Source organism: Pteropus alecto, unplaced genomic scaffold (assembly GCF_000325575.1).
Source record: "Pteropus alecto unplaced genomic scaffold, ASM32557v1 scaffold61, whole genome shotgun sequence".
NCBI classification, from domain to species: Eukaryota; Metazoa; Chordata; class Mammalia; order Chiroptera; family Pteropodidae; genus Pteropus; species Pteropus alecto.
In genome coordinates this window covers 22,688,619-22,708,167 of record NW_006434835.1, presented here as the reverse complement: position 1 = coordinate 22,708,167, position 19,549 = coordinate 22,688,619, and the positions used below count along the sequence as shown (strand labels likewise).

At 39.2% G+C, this 19,549-nt stretch overlaps 1 protein-coding gene across 1 annotated transcript in view; it reads right to left on the bottom strand.

Moving 5' to 3' along the window:
- The window catches only part of CRIM1 (cysteine rich transmembrane BMP regulator 1), a 175,990-nt gene that overhangs the window by 127,307 nt on the left and 29,134 nt on the right, over positions 1–19,549 (bottom strand). Inside the window, exon 2 of the mRNA XM_006910382.3 lies at positions 12,436–12,609. Coding sequence (XP_006910444.1) covers positions 12,436–12,609 — 174 coding nt within the window. The remainder of the gene's footprint in view (positions 1–12,435; positions 12,610–19,549) is intronic.

Sequence of the window (19,549 nt, the reverse complement as noted above, 5' to 3'; positions counted from 1 at the left end):
GTGTCACCACAGCCTAAAATAAGTTTTGATTTACATCCTTTGAAAAATTACTGACAAAAAAGAACCAAGTTGGCTCTCAATCAGAAAGCATTCGGGAGGTTCTACTGTGATCAGTAACCAGAATCCCAAAGGGCACTAAGAACATATAAATGGAACAATATTATATTTTCTTTTTACTACCACAGAGATAAGTATTAACTTTAAATGTTATAGGCAAGGTATTTATTTAGGAAGTTTTAAAACCTCACTAATTGTCCAGACCTGGGTCAGACACAACTGAGACTACCTGATTTTGTTTCATGCCTTAGGAAGGAAGCATACAAGGTCCTCTGCAACCACTGCAGGACCACTATGGAACAGGTCACCAGAGCCCTTGCTCAGCGTGGTTTCAAGGACACTTCAGAAACCACTTTAAATGCACCACTGTCATGAACTCCAACTGCATCAAAACACTGAAACAAGCATCCTTTCATGTCCACTGTTGCAAAAACACACCCATGATATTTATAAAAGCTGTGAGGCGGATTGGACTTTTTGGGGTTTTTTTGGCCAAAGCAGCAGAAACAGTAAAAAAAAAAAAAAAAAATCTTTTATATAATGTAAATACATGAACAAGATCAGAATGTACTTTAGACAGCTTTAAAGTGTCCTCTGTTAAGTCAACGACCATTGGTCTTACCTAGCTTTCTAAATCTCAGGACTTTTCACAACAGAACATGGGAACATATTTTGAAGAGGAAAAAAAATCTAGTTTTTAAACTGGGTAAAAGGAAAAAAACGAAGAAGTACACGATAAAATATGAGTTTATTTTACTGATACTCAGCTTTTCTCTATGTCTATAAAACTTGGATTTTATCTACTGACAAATATATGGATATATTAAGAAAAAGAAGTACCAATTTTTTTAACATTATTAAATTCCTGTATTGTTCTTTTGTTATTGGAACAGGAAAAGAAAGGCTACTGATAAGGAGGAAGCACTTTACTTGCTTTTCGGGAAATTAACAAAAAAAAAAAACCCTAGTGACAGAGAAAAGAATAATGAAGTGTAGGAAAACTAGGAAGTTGTCAGCCAGAAACAAAAAACACATCCATAATTTAAAGGAACATTCCAGTCCCTTAAAAACTCACACAAATATTAATTCATCACATGTTAATTCCTTCCCTCTTCCAACTTTACAAGCATTACTTACAGCTGTTACTTCCTCCTGATGCGAAAAACACTTAGCAACAGAGATTTCAAAATCAAAAGCAGGAAGGACTCTATCAGAGTATATTCCAAGCTCTAGATGTATCAACAACCCATGTGAATCCGTTATCATCTTAGAGATTATGCACCATTAAAAGAATCCCCTCATAGGTTTCAAAATGTTATTCCAATGCACAGAAGAGCATGCTTAGTAAAGGTCAATGTAAACTAGAGAATGAGTCACATTTTATTTTTATTGGAACATTTCTTTAAAAAAAAACAAACCCAAATATTGAATTTTAGCATTCTTCAATACCTTTCTTGAGAAAGTTAGACATTCACAAAGATACAGGCACCGGTTCTAGAAGTAAATAATCATGAAATAGCTTTTAAATTGATTAATATAAGTTTCGACTTACTTTTATCAGTGTCTTCTAGAAAGCCCTCCATGCACACTACGCAGACTGTGAATGGATGCTCTGCCCTTACGACGGCCTGTGTGCCCATCTCGTGTCCCCCCCAGACTTCTCAGGGTGAGGTCCTCACCACTTCATCCTGAATGCTCCTTTGCAGCGAAGTCAGCCCCAGGTGCATGCTCCCCACGTGTACACGACACTCAAGAAGGGGCAGGATTAACTTGAGAGACACTTGCTCCATCCTAAAGAGCTCTCCTACTTTGGGGCCGAATTCCTTTAGTAGGCTTTTCACAATTAAAAAGGATTACAACGCAAATGCTGGCTGAAGTAACATTCTAGAGTATAATCAATAAAAGTAAATGATCTAATTCTTTTTTCTTAGATTATAGGTGCTGGTGGGAAAGAAAGAGGATGCTGGATTTTTGAAGTGGGAAGAAAACTGAAAACATAGAATGGGGTGGTCGTAGAGGAAATAAGACAAATTTGGCAATCTTTACCATTTTCACCTAAGGTTTGCTCTATTAACCTTCAATAAGAACTGGAAGAAATTGTAGCTTTGTCTAGAGGTATATCTTTATGTGTGGTTGTATGCTTTCAGGCCTGTCTCCTATCAATGAAGATATTCTTGTGTTTTTAAAAATTAAAACTCTCTTTATTCAAAAAAGTTTTTTTTTTCCTTGGAAGATATCTTAATCAAGGTACTAGTAAACATGTAATACTGCCAAAGCTGGGAAATGAAAACAACACAGTATCTACCAGAGAATCCTTACCTATACTGATAAGTTTATAAGACTATTTGGAATGTCAATTCCTGCTAAAGTGATTATGTTTCCAAACTGTTTCCTGAACTTCCCTTTTAATGGACTTTTCTTTTTTTTCTAGAAGCAGAACAAATATAAACCACCAAGCGTCCCTGAGTTGTCCAAAATCCCAGATTGTTTTTGGAATACGAATTACAACAATTAATGAGGTTTTCATGGACTGAGTTTGGGAATGACAAATGCTATGGTCTGTACCTTCTGGACAGTTGATGGAGAAGCTGCTGGCCTGCGGCAAGAGGACGCAGAAGGGACAGGCCAACTTCTCTCAGAGAAAGGGGGCGCTGCTGTGGGGAGTGGTCGCCACCCAGCTCCCTATGCAGCAGCTCTGAAGGCCTGCTGGGCGAGGATTCCAGATTCTTTGCTCATGTCAGGAAGAACCTTTGTGGGGGCCAGGGTTTAGCCGGACACAGCTGGGCAAAGCCGCAACTCAGCAACTCCGTGTGAGAGAGCACATGCCAAGCCCTGGAAGTAACTGAGAAGTCGCCTGCAGCCAAGTCAGAAACCACAAACACGCAAGGGACTGCTCAGGGCCATCCAGAAGCTAAAATGTTAACCTTGTAAAGACAATCCTTAAACCAACATCATTTAAGCATCCCTGGTAGGTAGAAATAGAAAACTTTAAGCATGGCCCCCAAAGAACACCATTTCTCTGGCTGGAGGTATCAGGTTGTTTTTGTCCTTGTAACAATAACAGTAAGTATATTTTAAAAAATATATACTAAGTACATGGTATTTAATCTCGAAACAAGCATACACTTGTAACAAAAACTGTTCACCTACAACTTCTGGTACCCCTGTACTAACCTGGAGTAGGTGAGGAAGAGGACAGCCGTTCGGGCTGCACACAGCTAGGGACAGAAGAGATGGCTTACAAGCACAGATAAAGAGTTAAAGCAAATAAAGGGAGGTAATCAAGAAATGGTACAGAACGTTATTGGCGGTTTACACATAACTGTATAGAGAGCATAATTCCAAGGGTCAAATTGAAAATGTTTTTCATATCATGTATTGTAACCTCAAAGTGGATGAAAAAAATGTTCCACACACACACACACACACTCACATACAAACACACACATGCACACGCACACAAACCACACACACTCCCTTAGCACTAGGATATAAAATATTTAATTAGGACTTTAAATTTTTCTGCTGGACATAAGAAATGACAACAACCAGAAGGTCACTGTATAACTTCCAACAGTTAAAATGCAGGTATAATTATTCTAGCAACTGCTCCTCTCCAGCTGGTCTTATGCCAAGTTCCTTGAGTTTCCTGTTTTGATTTCCCAGATATTCGAAACCAGTTTCCGCCTTTTGGTAGCCCTTTCTCCCCCTGTACCAGTTATCAAGGCATCAAAACAACATTTTGCACCTATAACAAAACTCTAAGATACTGATTTAGTTGTCAGCGTAAATAAAAATCTACAACTTATGAAAATAAATAACTTTATCTCCACTTTCCCAAGACATTGCTGGAATTTAAAACGAAACACAGATATTTAGATTTCAAAGTTTCTCTATAGATTTGTTCCAAAAAAGGAAAGTGATATTACCAATTAATGATTGTTTTTACAAAGGCAGAGGGACAGCAATACAGATTTAAAGTTACATAAAAGCCTTGCTGCCTGACTGAAACAGGTATCTTTAATGCTACCTGGACAGCTAAAGGAAAAATCAAAATCAGCTAACAGGCTTGGGGTAAATGCAGATTCCCCCCATCCTGGTAAGTCAAAATCTCTGTGGGACCTTTGAACTCTTTCACGTTTAAGAGACCTAGGAGATTTCCCCTGTGCAGGACACCCAGGCCTTGCCACACACCTCGAGCCCTATGTGGGAACATGGGCCGGGGCAGAGCTGGTGCATCTGTGGTCCCTGGGATTACAGATTTGGGGATTGCCACAGCTCAAAATGTCTCCATCCTGCAGAGTACCAGTGGCATGTGGGTCAAGAGGGAATTCTGTGACACTATCTCAAAGATAGAATGAATATTAAATAATATAACAGCTCCATTTAATCACATTTCCTTAAGTGTTTTTTGTTAGCATCCCTCCCACTGTCCAACTTCCCACCAAAAAAAAAAAAAAAAAAAAAAAAATTGAGGAAAAAAGTTCTATGAACAAAAGCAAACAGTATTATTTATCTTTCTAAATAGTGTCTATAGCAAACTAGCAAACATTATAGATGGCATTGAGAGTTCGTATATCTGATCAGGCTATTGATAGCACAAGTTGTAAACTACAGGCTAAGAAAAAGAGAACCACCAAGAATACGAGTTAGCACTTACACTTTGCTTGTATGAAAGAAATAAATAAAATGTAAAAAACTAAAAACAGAATATTGAGTTCACAGAATACTCACATTTCCTTAGGTAGGACTGAAATAGTAAATTTAGAGCACAGAAAAATTAATAAAAATTAAGGATCTGAAACAACTGTTATTTAAAACTAAAAGAAGAAAGTCTGTAACAGAAGCCATTTGTCTCTGTGCCAAAATTAGTTTAGCTTCAGAGGCTATAGCCCTACAATGTAAAATCAAACTTCCTTTTGTTTTAAGCAGCAGAAAAATACAGTTAAAACTTTGTATAAACGAATCTTTCTCATCTTTCTAATCTTTAATTTCTGCTTGAGTGTGTATATGTTATGCAATGTAAGTTTTCAGAATGGATAAATGCTTTAAAATGTCATTTAAGACATTTATAAAATATCTTTTTAAAAAGACAAAAGCAAGCTCCCATGGTATATCTAAAAACGTGATTCAATTCATGCACCTGCACCATGAAGGCTATTTAGAAAATGGTCTCTCTCAGTCAAAGGCAAAACAAAGTCAAATCAGTGGAAGCTGAGGGTAGTGGCGTATAGCGTGTGCTCAATACACCATTTTTCGAATGAATAAATTAATGAACAATAAAAGTGCCTCTGAAATGAAAAGAGCAACCTTGGAAGGTTCTTGCAGAAAAGGCTAAGGAGAGGATGCCTCTGGTGAAAGAGTGTCTATTTCTCTACCTCCCTATCCGATTATTTAATCATCTCTGTGCCCCCACTCTAAATGGCTCTCTTCTCAGGTATGGGTCCGATTAGCTCTCATGTACTCAAACCCTTTAAAAGTCTTTTTTTGAATAAGAGAGTACAAATCAATCAATCATTCATTCAGTAATTAAGATGATATATTTCGTTTTATGCATCCCAGTATCGTGAGTGCCAACAACTGTGTTTTGGGCGAACTTCTGGTTAGCTGACAGTAACAGACCTTAGGCTTCCTTACACTGTGCTAACAGATCACTCAACACTTCCCGCACCATCGCATTGTACAGGTGGTACAATGATCTCACTTTTGCTGTGTTAACACTGCCAGTCACTTTTTCCTCCATTATGCCTATTACTGTCACATTAACAGCCCCACACTCCAAAGTCGTTAAGGTACCACCTTCTCCCTGGGAGGATGACTCACAAATTCTTATCTCCAGCCCAGATCTCCAAGTCCAGATCCTTAACTCTCATCTTCCCCCTTGATTCTGCACAGATATGGCAAACATAAAATAAACTTGACATATACCTCATCCTACTCCCCATAAAGCTGCTCTCCTTGTATTGGCACATTCTGGTAAATGACACCACTATATATCATGACCATTCTCCTCTCTGACCCGAAAGAATCTATCTTGTTATTCACTAACTCCTCCTCTCCAAATCTGGGAGCCTCCTCCTTCCTCATCCTCCACAGTCGATCAGCCGTGAAAGCCTGCTGACTTGACCACCTCAATTCCCTCCTGTCTGGGCCTCGCTGTCCACCCTCTCTTTTCTGTCTCCAAAGCTGCTCTTAAATTCTCCTTTCCTGTCTGTTGAGCCACTCAACATATTCCTCAGAGCTGGATACAGTTCCCAACTCCTCCGCAAAGCCTCAAGTCTTCCATGATTTATCCAATGTACAGCAGCTCTTATTTGTCCTAAAGTATCATATGCCAAATTCTGATTAGCTATCTTTTCTCTAAAATATCTGGTAGAGAAAATACAGCCCCAAATTATAAACCATGTAAACATTCCCTCTAAGTACTTTTAGCTAAAACAAAGGAAGAATTTCTTAAGTCTCAAGTGTCTTCCTCCTTTTCCAAATGTTCATTGTGCAGCTCCAAATAGGAATAAGGTCCACATAATCTATACTATTCCAGTAACATAAGCAATGTGTGATGCAGCAATGGCTAAAAACTGTATTTAAAACACATTTTAAGATCCTACACAGATATCCCTTTGTTTGCTCTCTGATGATAAATCAGTGTAAACCGGGTTATTTTAATTTTTCTCTACACTCTCCCAACCTTCTCATGGAAAGGGCTCAGGAGTACGTATCTTTGCAGTCCCCAGTGTACTTATCATGGAGCTATGCATGTCTGAATCCTTCTAAATGAGTTAATTACATCGAAAATTACCTAAGTGACAAGTAGCTCTACTTGGGAGTCAAATTTAATTTTCCAAAACAAAACCGTTGTTAAGTCTTCACTAAATCTGCTCCTCCCCCTTGTCAAGGGCACCACAATTTGCTTAAACTCCCAAGTCTAAGAGAACTCCTTGGCTCCCCTTCCCCTCAACCCCGCCTTCACATGAAATCCATCAATAAGTCCTGTTAATTCCATTTCCAAATCGTATCTCAAATCAAACCATCTCTCCATCCCCAGTTCTTAGCTGCAGTCACCAGTATCTCTCACCCGAACTACTAAAAGAATCCCTACCTGCGGACTCAGCCTCCTCTCTTTTCCATCACACTCATTTTTTTTAGAGCACAAATCAAATTACGTTACACACTTGTTCACAATCCTTTAAACAGCTTCCCTATGTCATCATCACAAAATCCACATACCTCACCTTAATCTACGAGGCCCTTAACCCGCTCTCCCTCCCTCCGATCACACTGACCTTTCTGCTTTTTCTTGCTATTCCTTCGACACTCCAAACTCTACAGCTTTCTTCACACGTGCAGCTCCCTCTGCATGGAATTCTCTCCCCTCAGATCGTGGTAAGTTTGACTCTTTACACTCAGATTTCAGTTCAAATGCCCTCTCTTCTCTGCCATCTGTATCTAAAGCAATTTCCCCAGTATTCCCACAGTTCTCTATCATATCACCCCGATCACTGTTTCTTCAGAGTTCTTATCAAACTATATTTCCTTATTCATTTTTGTGTTGTCATCCCTTCTCTTTTGAATATAAGCTCCATGAGGGCTAATCCTCAGCAACCAGAACTGTGCCTAGTACATATTTGGCACTCAATAAATATTTGCTGGATGAACGAATAGATAAAACGTTTCCCAGGGTGTTTTCTATCCTTCCTTGAACTTGGCATGGTTTTATATTTTTGATTACTTCTTGAATATAGTTTGACCGCTCTGAATTATAGTAATTTTTTTTAGAATATAAAAGCTACTTACTCGTACTGGGAGGCATATGACAACTTAAAAGTTCAACTTATTCATTACATCATTGAAATCTTTGGTATCCACTTTAACCACAATTACTAAACCCACAGTGGCCCCTCTGGAAAACCCTTGTGGCAGCCCCAGAGGCTGGTATTGGGTTTGCTAGTCTGGTCCCCTCTTCTGATGGTGTAACACCTTAACTTTTTGGACCTCAGTACAGCAAAAACCAAATCAATGATGAGTAGGTAACGTGGCATAAAATTATAAGCTTTGTTAAGATCAAGGTGGGATTACTTGCAGGTCATTCCCTTTATCAGTCTTTCTCTTCTCCCTTGGAGAAATACATTTATTTGATTCTGACAAACCGTTCCATGCATAACCATGGCTGGCTGTTACTGAACATCCTCTATCCTCTAAATTTATGGTGATGTGGTCATAGATTTTGGGAAAGGATTTTAGTAAAATCCAGGACCAATTCCTTCTCTTTTAAATAACTATAAGGAATACACGGGAACTTTTTTAATACCCAGAAATTGCCATTATTCTCCACAAATCTATAAATATGAGATTGAAATGTCCTGCAATGACTTCCACATATTTTTAAGTGCTGTCGTAGTTATACTTAGAATTCGCGTTCAGAATTCACCCCCAAACCACAGATGTGGGGACCCGTGTTCCCTCATATACTCTGGCAAGAACACTATTACTTCTGTCCCGCCCTCCCCAACTGTACACCTTAACACTACAAACTGCACAAGAGAATTGTCCTCAAAAGCCGGCTTTAACTGGAACTAATTATTCACCTTCCAGTAAGAGACCATGAGAATCGAGTCTACATTTACCATGTCACCCATCGTCACTGGACTCACCCTCACTTGGCTCTGTAAAATCACCCCTGCCCCACACGACCCTCCCTCCCAAATCCTTCGACTGTGCCTTCTAGAACTCATGGTCTGTTGTCACTAAAATCCTATTTGCTGTCCTTTTTCTCTCCAGATGCTCCCCTCACCTTCATGCTCTACTTAAAACCTGGATACTCCCTGACTGCTCTTTGTCCCTTGAAGTCCCTTCAGGTGGGGATGGCTTCATCCCTCACATTCCGTAACTCCTGGGGGTAGGGATAGGTGTCCTCTTTGTTCTCATTGCCTCTTTTATGTCACTATTCTGGTTGCCCTTTAAAAAATAAAACCTTGTTCATGTGAAACACATGCGATCCGATTACATGCCAGCTACGCATCATGACAGTTACCTACAGAACTTCCGGCTCAGTGTTTCCTCTCTATTCATTGCTTCTGTCTCCTTCCCAGCATAGATTGCATGATAAGTCACCAAAACACCGGCATAACCCTCACTCTCTGTGCCCTTCTCTTTCTATAGGACTCATCAGGAAAAATCCGAACCCTGGTTAAAGTCATGTCTCCACCTCCAATGTATCTGCACTAGAGCTGAAGAGCACACAACTCTGCTGGCTGATCTCACTTCAAAGTTATAACCACTAACCCGAAGTAAGCTGTCAGCACTGGCAGGAGACCCTAACACATATCTCTAGTCAGTTCACTCGTCCTCTTGCTGAGATACCTATTTCACATTTTCTCTCCTTCCTCAATTTTTCACACCTCTTCTTCCGCCTCAATGTCAGCTGACAACCTTGTTTTATACATCTCTGAGAAACAGAAACAATTTTGCGCCTCTCCCTCCTCAAAGACTTTGCTCCTGCAATCACTGCTGGTCTCTTTTTACGAGATTATTCTAGTCATCATTCAAACCTGCTGTAACATCGCCCACATTTTTAAAGTCCCTCTTGACCCTATATCCCCCTAAAACAACCCCATTTTTCAGTTCTACTCTATCACAAACATCTCAAAAGAGTTTTCCCATGTCTGTTACTTGCACTATTTATTCTTTTATTATTTCAGGTTAGGAACTCTAGAATCATCTTTGTGCATTTTCATCCTTCCCTTATCTGTTCGCAGATACTGCAGGTTCTTCTGTCAAAATGCGATGTGTCCACCTCTTCTTTACCGTTTTCCTGCTAACCTCTGCTCTGTGGCATATCAAAATAACCGAAACAGCTCTCCAGTGAGCCTCCTGACTGCAGTATCTCACTTGCTAATCCACTCCGCATCCCCCAACAACCCCAGTCTGCCTAACATTGATTTCCTCATGCTCTGCTTCTCTCTGCTCATAAACATACAATGACTACTGACAGCTCCTATTATCAGGTGTAAGCTCCCTAAACGATGTTAAAGACATTTCATGATCTGGTTCCATCCTGCCTCTCATTTTTATTTCCTATTACCTATCAACATAGAAACTTGCTCTTTTAGACTAGTTTCCCAAGTGTCTTACACATAAGTCATACAAATCTCATTTTGTTCCCATCCTTCCCCTTCCTGGAATCTATCACCACCCAAATTTTGAATTGTTCAAACTCCACCTCCTCCATGATACCTTATTATATAATTCTAGGTCACATTTTGTGGCCCTAAACTCCTACAGTATTCAGAGTCTTCATTGCTATTAATGATTTGATTATATATAGTACTATATCTTCATTAATTCTTTCTTATACAATATACATACTTGAATACAAGTAGAGCTTTTTCTTCAAAATTGTTTCTCAGAAAAGGGAAATCCCCTAATCCTGACTTCTTACAAGATCTCAAACATTGCAGGGTGCCTTCTCTTGAAAAGCACAATACTATTTGTAGATGATAAGTTAACTTAAGTGACCTCAACCAATCCTACTTTTGGATTACATAGAGGCCATCTGACAGAATTTGTTAAACAAGAAAAAAAAAAAGTAAAGAAATTTAATGAGCTACGACAACTATTCCTGAGAGAATAATCCCAAAATTGGAAGTGCTGTATCTTATATACAGTCTTTTAAGGAATCGCTTTAAAAATCAATGCATTTAATCTTAGCCTTGTAAAGATCATAAATATACACCTAACTAAATAAAAATGCAACAGCCTTAGTTTTATGTAAGAAGATACTCTGTGTTAAAAATAAAACTTTTTGGGATAATATGGATTCAAAATCTGTTACATTTCAAACATGTTAGATGGTAAGAGTTTAGAAACAGGATGTTAAATGGCTTGGCAGGTAACTTAAGCAAAGGTAACGACAGCATCTGAACAACACACTTTCATGAAATGTAAGACTGACAAAAAGCAATCCCCTAAATTGCTTATTATTTTACATAATGTGATTTTAGATACATATGAGTAACTAAATTGATTATTTAAACAGACATGTGACCACTGCATCTACATCCCTGAAAGTTATATATTGGCAAAATATTTTTTTGGCCAGACAATGGGAGTGGGGACAGATGTGAGCAGAGCTATGAGTCAATAAAAATGAGTTAGAGAACTGACTGTTGTCTAATGTCATGATGTGATTGAAAAAAGACTTGACACGGTTAGTACTAGGCTCGTTAGTGATACTAACTAGGCTCGGATCCCAGTTTGGATTTTCAAATTCAAGGACTAGACTAAATGTTATCTTAGATTCTCTCTGTGGTTCTAAAACTTTATGTCTACTGTGTTCTACTATATTTTCTTTTAATGATTTAGCAGCATTGGTAAATACAAAGAGAAATGCTATTTTAGAGGCTATTATAAATCTCTTATTCTCTATTACCATTTAATATGACTTAGAAACAATGCAATGCAAAAACTTCAGTCCTGATCTACTGCCCTGATGAGTCTGATTTTGGACCTCACAAACCTTTGGTATTCCAAACTGTATGACCTACCTATCTTAGCATGCATCGTTTTAGAGATAAATGGTATTTTTAAGTATGTCTCATTCAATATTATTTTTCCCCAGGAGGAACCTGGGGCTGAGAGAGAGTTCAACGCTGGTCACAGGAAGGGCTGAGACCCAGGCCCAGGCCTCACTCTTTATGTCACCTCGGATGGCGAGCCGTGGCACCGAGTTCTGGCTATGCTACTCATGGTAGTTATGAATCATATTTTCAAGTCTTCATTTTTCTAGGTTTTATGCATGAATGTACAAAAGTTAAAAGCCATATTAGCATGTTTTTCTTGTTATTTTAATGTGATTTCTGATTTCATTCCAGAGGTGACGTGCCCAATGATCCATCTATACCTATGTCATTTTGCCCCATGGCAAAACCAACCTAAACCTTCAATCATCACTGCACAATTCTCCATCTCTTCTAAAGAAATACACTTTCTTGCCAGAGGAGTTGCATTTCTAATAAGCACTCTCCTCATGGAGCATCTTCCTATGGTAAATCAAGCAGAATGGATCTGGTGACGACAGATGCTGATTTCAAGCACACCACTTGTGAAATCATCCATTATGCAGAGGTGACCTAGGCAAGCTGGCACAAAGTACCCTGCTCATACCACCACAGCATTACTGTTCCACAGCTTCCAGGAAATAAACACACACAAGTGTGCACACACCCCATCACATCAACACATGGTCCACTTTACGCATCTAGTTCGGGATTATAAAAGTTCCAATCTCTGTAAGCTTGTCTTTGCCTTTTCAAGCTCAAATACTATCAGTGCTCAGGGCTACACAACGCTAAGTTTACAATTATGAAAATGAATACTTACCTTCAATCCTCTTCAAAGCTGAAAGGCACATATCCTTCCTCGGAAACTCAAAGGGATTGTTGCAGGTCCGAATGGTGCCACACTCACATTTCCCATTGATTATATTGCAGCCAGAGACAAGGTTTTCATTACATGGTTCAACACCAAGCAGTTGGTCATCATCCCAGTTCTCATCTGTAAAACAATTAAGAACCACATAATGTTTGCTTGTTAGCTTCATTCGAAGGCCTGCTGGAAAGCAAAAATGTGCAAGGATGTCAAAATTAACATTCAGTTTTGACACTTCAATTTACAAAAGGCAGTTTGGCTACAATTCTACAAATGAATGAAACCTTACCTCCTAATAACTGAGAAGACTGAAATATATAGCCACACGCGTAGACAAATATTTGTGATCAAAAACCACCACTTCTGTTGTGTTATTACAATAACAACTGAGATTCCTTTAAAATGTTTAATGTTAAACCAAGATGCCCAGATTTTCCTATGTTCAATCAAATTACAGAAGTCATATTCGTCAATCTACAACATTATGCCAAAAACGCCCCACAGTATCTTATTCCATCAGGTAGAGACCAGCTTCAGGTTTGAAACGTCTCTGTAACTTAATACATCAAGGCAGCTAATAAATATAAAAAGTCAGACATCACCAAAAGTCAAGAATGGAATACAGTGGCAGAGATCCTCTCTAGCACATTTCAGTCTGCTAACATCCATCACTCTTCACATGCCAAGGCGAGGCTAGAAATGACAACAAACCGAGGGGCTAGAGGCTGGTGAGAAGCTGCGGTAGTCATATTCTGAACCTGAGACCAAATCACTGTCCTGGTCATGGAATGGAGTAGACTCTAAAACCAGCTTTAATGGAACCCAGATCAAATGAAACAAATGTGACAGAACCCTAGGCAATCAATTATCAATCCCTAATAATACTTTTCAGAGTTGAAACATCTCTTACAGGAAACCAGATTATTTCTCTTTGAATCTCTGGGATGTTATGTGGTTTTTTCCCCCCTCTCTTAACATTATCTTTAATAGATATTTTATCACATCTTAACTAAGTACTGACTAAAATAATAAGCATGTTTCTGATATCATATCTAGAGAGAATTTTTTAAAGTGTTTGAATTTAAGATACCTTAAACCTGTTGCTCAAACAAAGGCAAGTATAAAGACATCTTAAGAATGTGTTTTCTAGAAAATGGTGTAAACGAATGGCGATCGTTTTTAAGGGGATAACTTTTACTTCTGGTAACATCACTGACTTTCTGCGTAAGAAGGCAAAAGACTTTCACCAATTCCTGACACATCCTCACGCTCTAAGGATACTGAGATCCTCATTACAAACCCTCAATTCTTGCTTCTATGCCTTTGCTCATGGAGTATCAAGTGCCTAGAAAACCACCTTCTCTTCTTCCTCTGATAACTCCTATTAATCCTTCAAGACCCAATCCAAATGTTACCCTTTTTGAGAATTCTCCAACTGTGAGCGGCTCCATCCTCCATGCTTCTGCGAACACCTACGTAACCCTCTTGTTCCCTATGGTAATGATTTTTATGTTAATTAAAAAAAAATGTATACACACGCACACATATATATATAGAACATCACAAGGAAAACTATGTTTCAATATAAAGATGTTTACACAATAAAAATCTTATTTAAAAAGTTTACTAGTAAAACATTAATGAGGAACACATTTTAAAGAAAGGCTTGGACATATTTTGGTACTTTTCTCATGAGAAATCATCTGTCCTTAGTCTCTTTCCCAGTTCAGCTCTAAGACTCTGATCACCTGGCTAGCAACAACAGCCTTTACAAGGGGTCCAATTTGTTTTCATTGCCAGATACTTTCTCTGCCTCCCTACAGGAAAACCATTTTTCCTGAATGTGGAATCGGAATTAAAAGGCAACTGCCCTTAATGCTCTACCTGGCTCCTGTTTTCTGCTTCATTCTCAGCAGAAACCTCTTGGCAGCAGCAACGGGCTGCACCTGAGGATGCACAGGTAAGCCTGACCATCTCCCCTTAGGAAATGTCACAGCCACTGTGTCCAGCCAGGATGCATCTGACCTTGAAGCCAAAAATGTCTTATATGCTTTTTTTTTTTTGAGAGAAACTCTTTCCATGTCCCTACCCTCATCAATATTATTTTTTTCTTTGAAATAGTTCCCTTGGCAACCACTGCTTTATAGGATCAAGTACAGCATGCTCCTGAGACAAATGCTTTGTTTTTCTATTATAGGACATTATATTTTAAAATCACTTAACAGCCAACCAACAGGAATTGAAAGCAAGAATTTAGTGGGGTTTGATTACAGAAATCAAATTCTGAGCCCAGTCGTGCTTCTGACAGCACTTGGTAAATTCGATGCTTTTAAAATCTCTTTTTTCCTAAGTAAATCCATATACACAGTACAAAGGTCAAGGTTCCGATTCTCTTACATAGTTCCTGGTTTCTCCTTGGTCTGGTGGTGGGGGGTGGGGGGGGTGCAGAGAGAGGAGTTAAAAACAAGAGTACTGCCCTTTACTATATCCAGCAGTTTTTTCCTGGTACTCATCCATGTGACAAGATAAAATCTCCTAGAGTGAAAGGTCAACGCAATTGAGAAACCTCTGCAAACGTATTTTTAAGTGTGCAACTTCCGCAAGATACTAAATCAGGACGTTATTTTCTCTAAACATAAAATGAGAAATAATTTCACGTATGAATTAAAATTCATGCATGGTCAATGTGTCCACATATGTGAGTACTACAGTGAAGTTATATCTAACTGCTAATCTGAAATCTCCACTTGAATGTTTAGAATAAACAGACATCACGAAATAGGATGCTTTCCCTCGAGACAATCACGGTGCTTTGGTCTGCAGCAGAATTACCTCATGTGTACTTCCCATTCCACGCCACAGAACACTCGTAAAATGTGTCATCAAGGGCTGAAATTTCAAAGAAGAACTCTGACTGCTTCAATCCAGTGCATTCTTAAGGGAAAGTGACTTTACATTGTTTATTATTCTGTTATTGGTATTTACTGCCAGTGCATGGCGGTGACGAATGCGGTGACTGACTAGCACGGTTTGGTGCCACAGCTTCTATTCACACTAAGATGCCAGGAGTTTTGTCACCACTGGGTCGGTACCACCGGTGCAAATGTTGACACGGAATAAAAGCAAGTAACAAGGAAAGGGTTTTGATCTCATGTGCTTGCGGTCACAATTTGAGAACTACTATTCTGAAGACCATGTCCTGCTGGGGTACCTGAGCCAATGCAGCACAGGATCCAACAAAAGGACGCTGAGAAATAACAAAGGACACTGAGTACCTCTCCTCCTAAGTTACCACTGAACCCTAACACACATTTATTTAATGTGATTTAGCTAATACGTAACTAGTAAATAGGAAAATTAAGTCAGTAAAATGCAGAAGTATTGTTGGAACATTCATGATTTTTCTCAGCAGGTTAACGTCATAAAGAGACCAGGAGCAAGTTTTCTCACAACTAAGGGAAAAGTCTTAGTCATAAGTGAACTCCTTGCTGATAACCCTGTTTAAATTCCTTTAGTGCCAAGAAATGGCCGCTATAGAAGCTAAACTATTACATTAAACTATCCTGGGAGTTCGTGAGAACAAAATGAAAAAGCTAGAAATGTTTTCCCCTGTATTTAAAAATCACAATGAAGAAACGACCCCTGGATCTTATTGTTTAGTTCAGATGAAATTGGTTCCGTTACAAGTGAATGTCATCCTGTGCCTTGAAGGGAGTAGCATATCTCAGGAGTGGGCGAGGCTGCCACCAATGGGCTGCTCTGTCTCCAGGTGCACATGACACGTGTGGCTCACCTGTGTGAGTATTCTTATTTGGATTCTGATTTATATTTATCCTCTGTGCACACAGTTCCATAGGTTTTGCGTGACCTGCCCCAAACCCTATTTTTTTTAACAGCTCCCATATTTTTAGTGCAGTCAATTACTTCGGTTTTTGTTTTACTAGTGCACATGTGTGCTGAAGCAAAAACGCCTGTCCTTCCAACTGCCATAGTCAGTCCTGGACAAGGTCCTTCTGCTCCACAAAGTATCTTCCAACATTCTTAATAATGCCTGAGGTTTCTTCCTTCCATATTTGATAGGAAAGATTTTAAATGCAAAGTCTAGTTAGAAGAGAGTGTCGATCCTGAGGGTAGGAAAGGGGGCGCTGAGGAAAAGGATGCGAAGTGGCATCTTGGAATGCGCACGAAGACACATCCAGATCTGGCGAGCAGCAGCTCCTGGGGACACACCCTCTCAGTGCCCAGGAGCTACAGGGACCAGCCGCGGCAACACTGCCAGACTGGTCCTAGATTCCACCTCTCTGCCCTTCAAAATATCTTTCCATCTGCCTGTTGATGTTGAAAATTCCACTAACACGGAATGAAATGTTTCAGGTATGACTGCACTTACTGGACAAAGCACTGTCCATCTGAAATACAACTTCTTGAAGGCAGAAGGCGTTTGCATACTAAGGGCCGTACTTTTTCTACCTTGTATCTGCTTAAGTTAATGGAGTTTACACCAAACCAAGATATAGCTGCACCCCGTTATGTGGGAATCCACTTACCAGAAATACGCTATAGCAGATATTAAAAAAGCAAGAAATAAATTCACAGCACACACTCAGAAGCTCATAGTAATGGAATTCTGTTGGCAGAGGAGAGGCTTCTGGGAATATATATCAAATTAATTCTCCAGCTGTTCACATATCCCTGTGGCTACAGTAAGATGCAAATAGCTAATACTGGCATCTCTTTCCATGCCAGCCTAGAAACTCCAGTGTAATGTAAAATTGTTGCTCTTAACGCCCCCAGTTCCTGGCTGGCTATCAGGCATTCAGTTCTGCTCAAGGAGGAATCTAATGCAGCGAGTTTTCATTCCCTCCGCTTCAAGCTTAAGGCGGGTGTTCCAAAAGCTGATGCTTCCCTCTCCCAATTTTCCTTGTGCTGTAATCAGTGCAAAGTAGGAAAGGCAGAATTATGGTTATCAGGAATGATTCATGTTACAAAAATCTGTTTTACAGGCATTTCCGCAAAGTGAAACTATGTTAGGCATATGTAACTATACACCAGAATGGCCAAACCCTGAATCTAAAACAATGGAAATACTAAAATATGCACACAAATATTTTTTTGAAGACTCTTAAACCAATTAAAACCTTTAAGTTTTAACAAACATGACCACTGATTCATATTATGTTCAAGTGGGGAATTCTTTGAAAAATAGTACTGGCCCAATTCACTACATCAATTTACAGTAAATATAATGATAAGCAAATGTTTCATTGCTGTAATTGTTGTCGGACACCTTAACAATACAATTAACAGAGGAAGACAAGAGATGAATTATAGGATGTAAATTCATTCATTCGTGCTTTCTTTCAATCATTTATTGCTCAAACAGATATTGTTGTCTATTATATAGCAAGATGCTAAGGATTCAAGACTCTAGGAAAGAGGAATTTACAGTACAATTTTCTCGCCATTCTAATCAAAATCATACTAAGTGTGTGAATGAGATGTTTCTAGGAATCCTAAAACAGAGGAAAAGGTGAAGTAAGAGGATAATTTCCTATTCGATTGTAGGAAGCTAGTGGGGAACAGACAGCAGTTTAAGACAGTGTCTCTAAAAGCAAGGAATTCATGCAACAAGGAGAAGAGAGACTGAGACTACAGAACCCAACTCTGCTACTTCACAATTCCACCTATATTAGGAACTATCTTAAATTGTATATACAAAACCAGTTCAGAGGTAGGGGAGGCCGTGGAGAGGGACCTGGCCTGGGAGATCACAACCTGAGCTCTCATTAGTTCACAGATCGATCCTGAACAAGGCATTTGGCCCTCTAGACTCCAAATTTTACTAAAATGGAGGTGGAATGAACAATTCATGAGGCTCCCTTAGACTTTCTCCTCATGTTTCCTTGACTCTGGCATCTTTGTTGAAATTGCACAATGCTAATAGTTTACTGGGAACAGTGTGATAGAATCATATGCTTATGGTATTTGAATGACAGGTATTAGATTCCTCATGTAAATTTTTCCCAAGCTACAATTACTTTGACTGTACCCTATGGTTACATTTCCTCTGCTTTGAGAGTGAATCTCAAAATTTTTTAAGGAAAATCTCAGGCCTCCTCCCCTGGCCCACGTTTGTACAACACTGAACGGGCCTTCTATTCAGGCACATGTCATTATTAAACAACAGTGTTCTCTGGGCTTGAATATCCATTAAAACATGTAACTCCATGTTTAACCAGCCTCCAAGAATATTGGTTTTCGATTATCAAATGTATTGCTTAAGAATTAATACATCTTAGTTGAAGGAAAAATTACCTTGGAGAAGTGCCTAATTGTTGCACATTTCCTCTCTACATCTAGATATTTTAACAGCCATGCTTGAATTACGTACGCCTTATGTGCCGCTTTCATTGCGTTGTATTTTCCTACAGAAGGTGCTTTAGTGTAAATAACACCCAGGGAGAGGTGCTATAAGAGGAGCCCTATCAAACTTAAGGATACGGAGTTGAGAAGCAACACCACCATAAAATAGAGTTCAACATCTGGCCATTCAAGTCTTTGGAACAGAACACAAAGCCTGTTTCGATTTGATCCAACTCACTTCTTCAACTTCATCTCTTCCAGTCCTCCCCTTTGTTCTAGTAACACTCGGTGTCTGTGCTCCCCAAATGCTGTTTCATGACTCCGTGGCTTTGCACGAGCTGTCCTCTCTGCCTAGAAAGTATCTTCTCTTTACCTGCTTTGAAAATTCCTACTCAGTCTTTAATGCTTTCTTCAGATTTCATCCGCTCAATAGAGACTGAATTAGGAATTATCTCCACAGGCCTTCTATTGTACACCTATTAAAATGAGTTCACTTATGGCAGAATAATGAAATGGCTCATCTAATCTCTTCCACCAGAGAGTGGCTTCTTGAAGCCAAAGATCTAGTTTGATTCATCTTTTTATCACTGGGCTATCACAGAGCTTAGCAAATAGTAGTTTGGCAAAATAAATGCCCACAGAAGGAATGAACAAGAACAGGATTAGAAGAGGACTTGAATTTAAACAAAGCAGTCTGACTCTT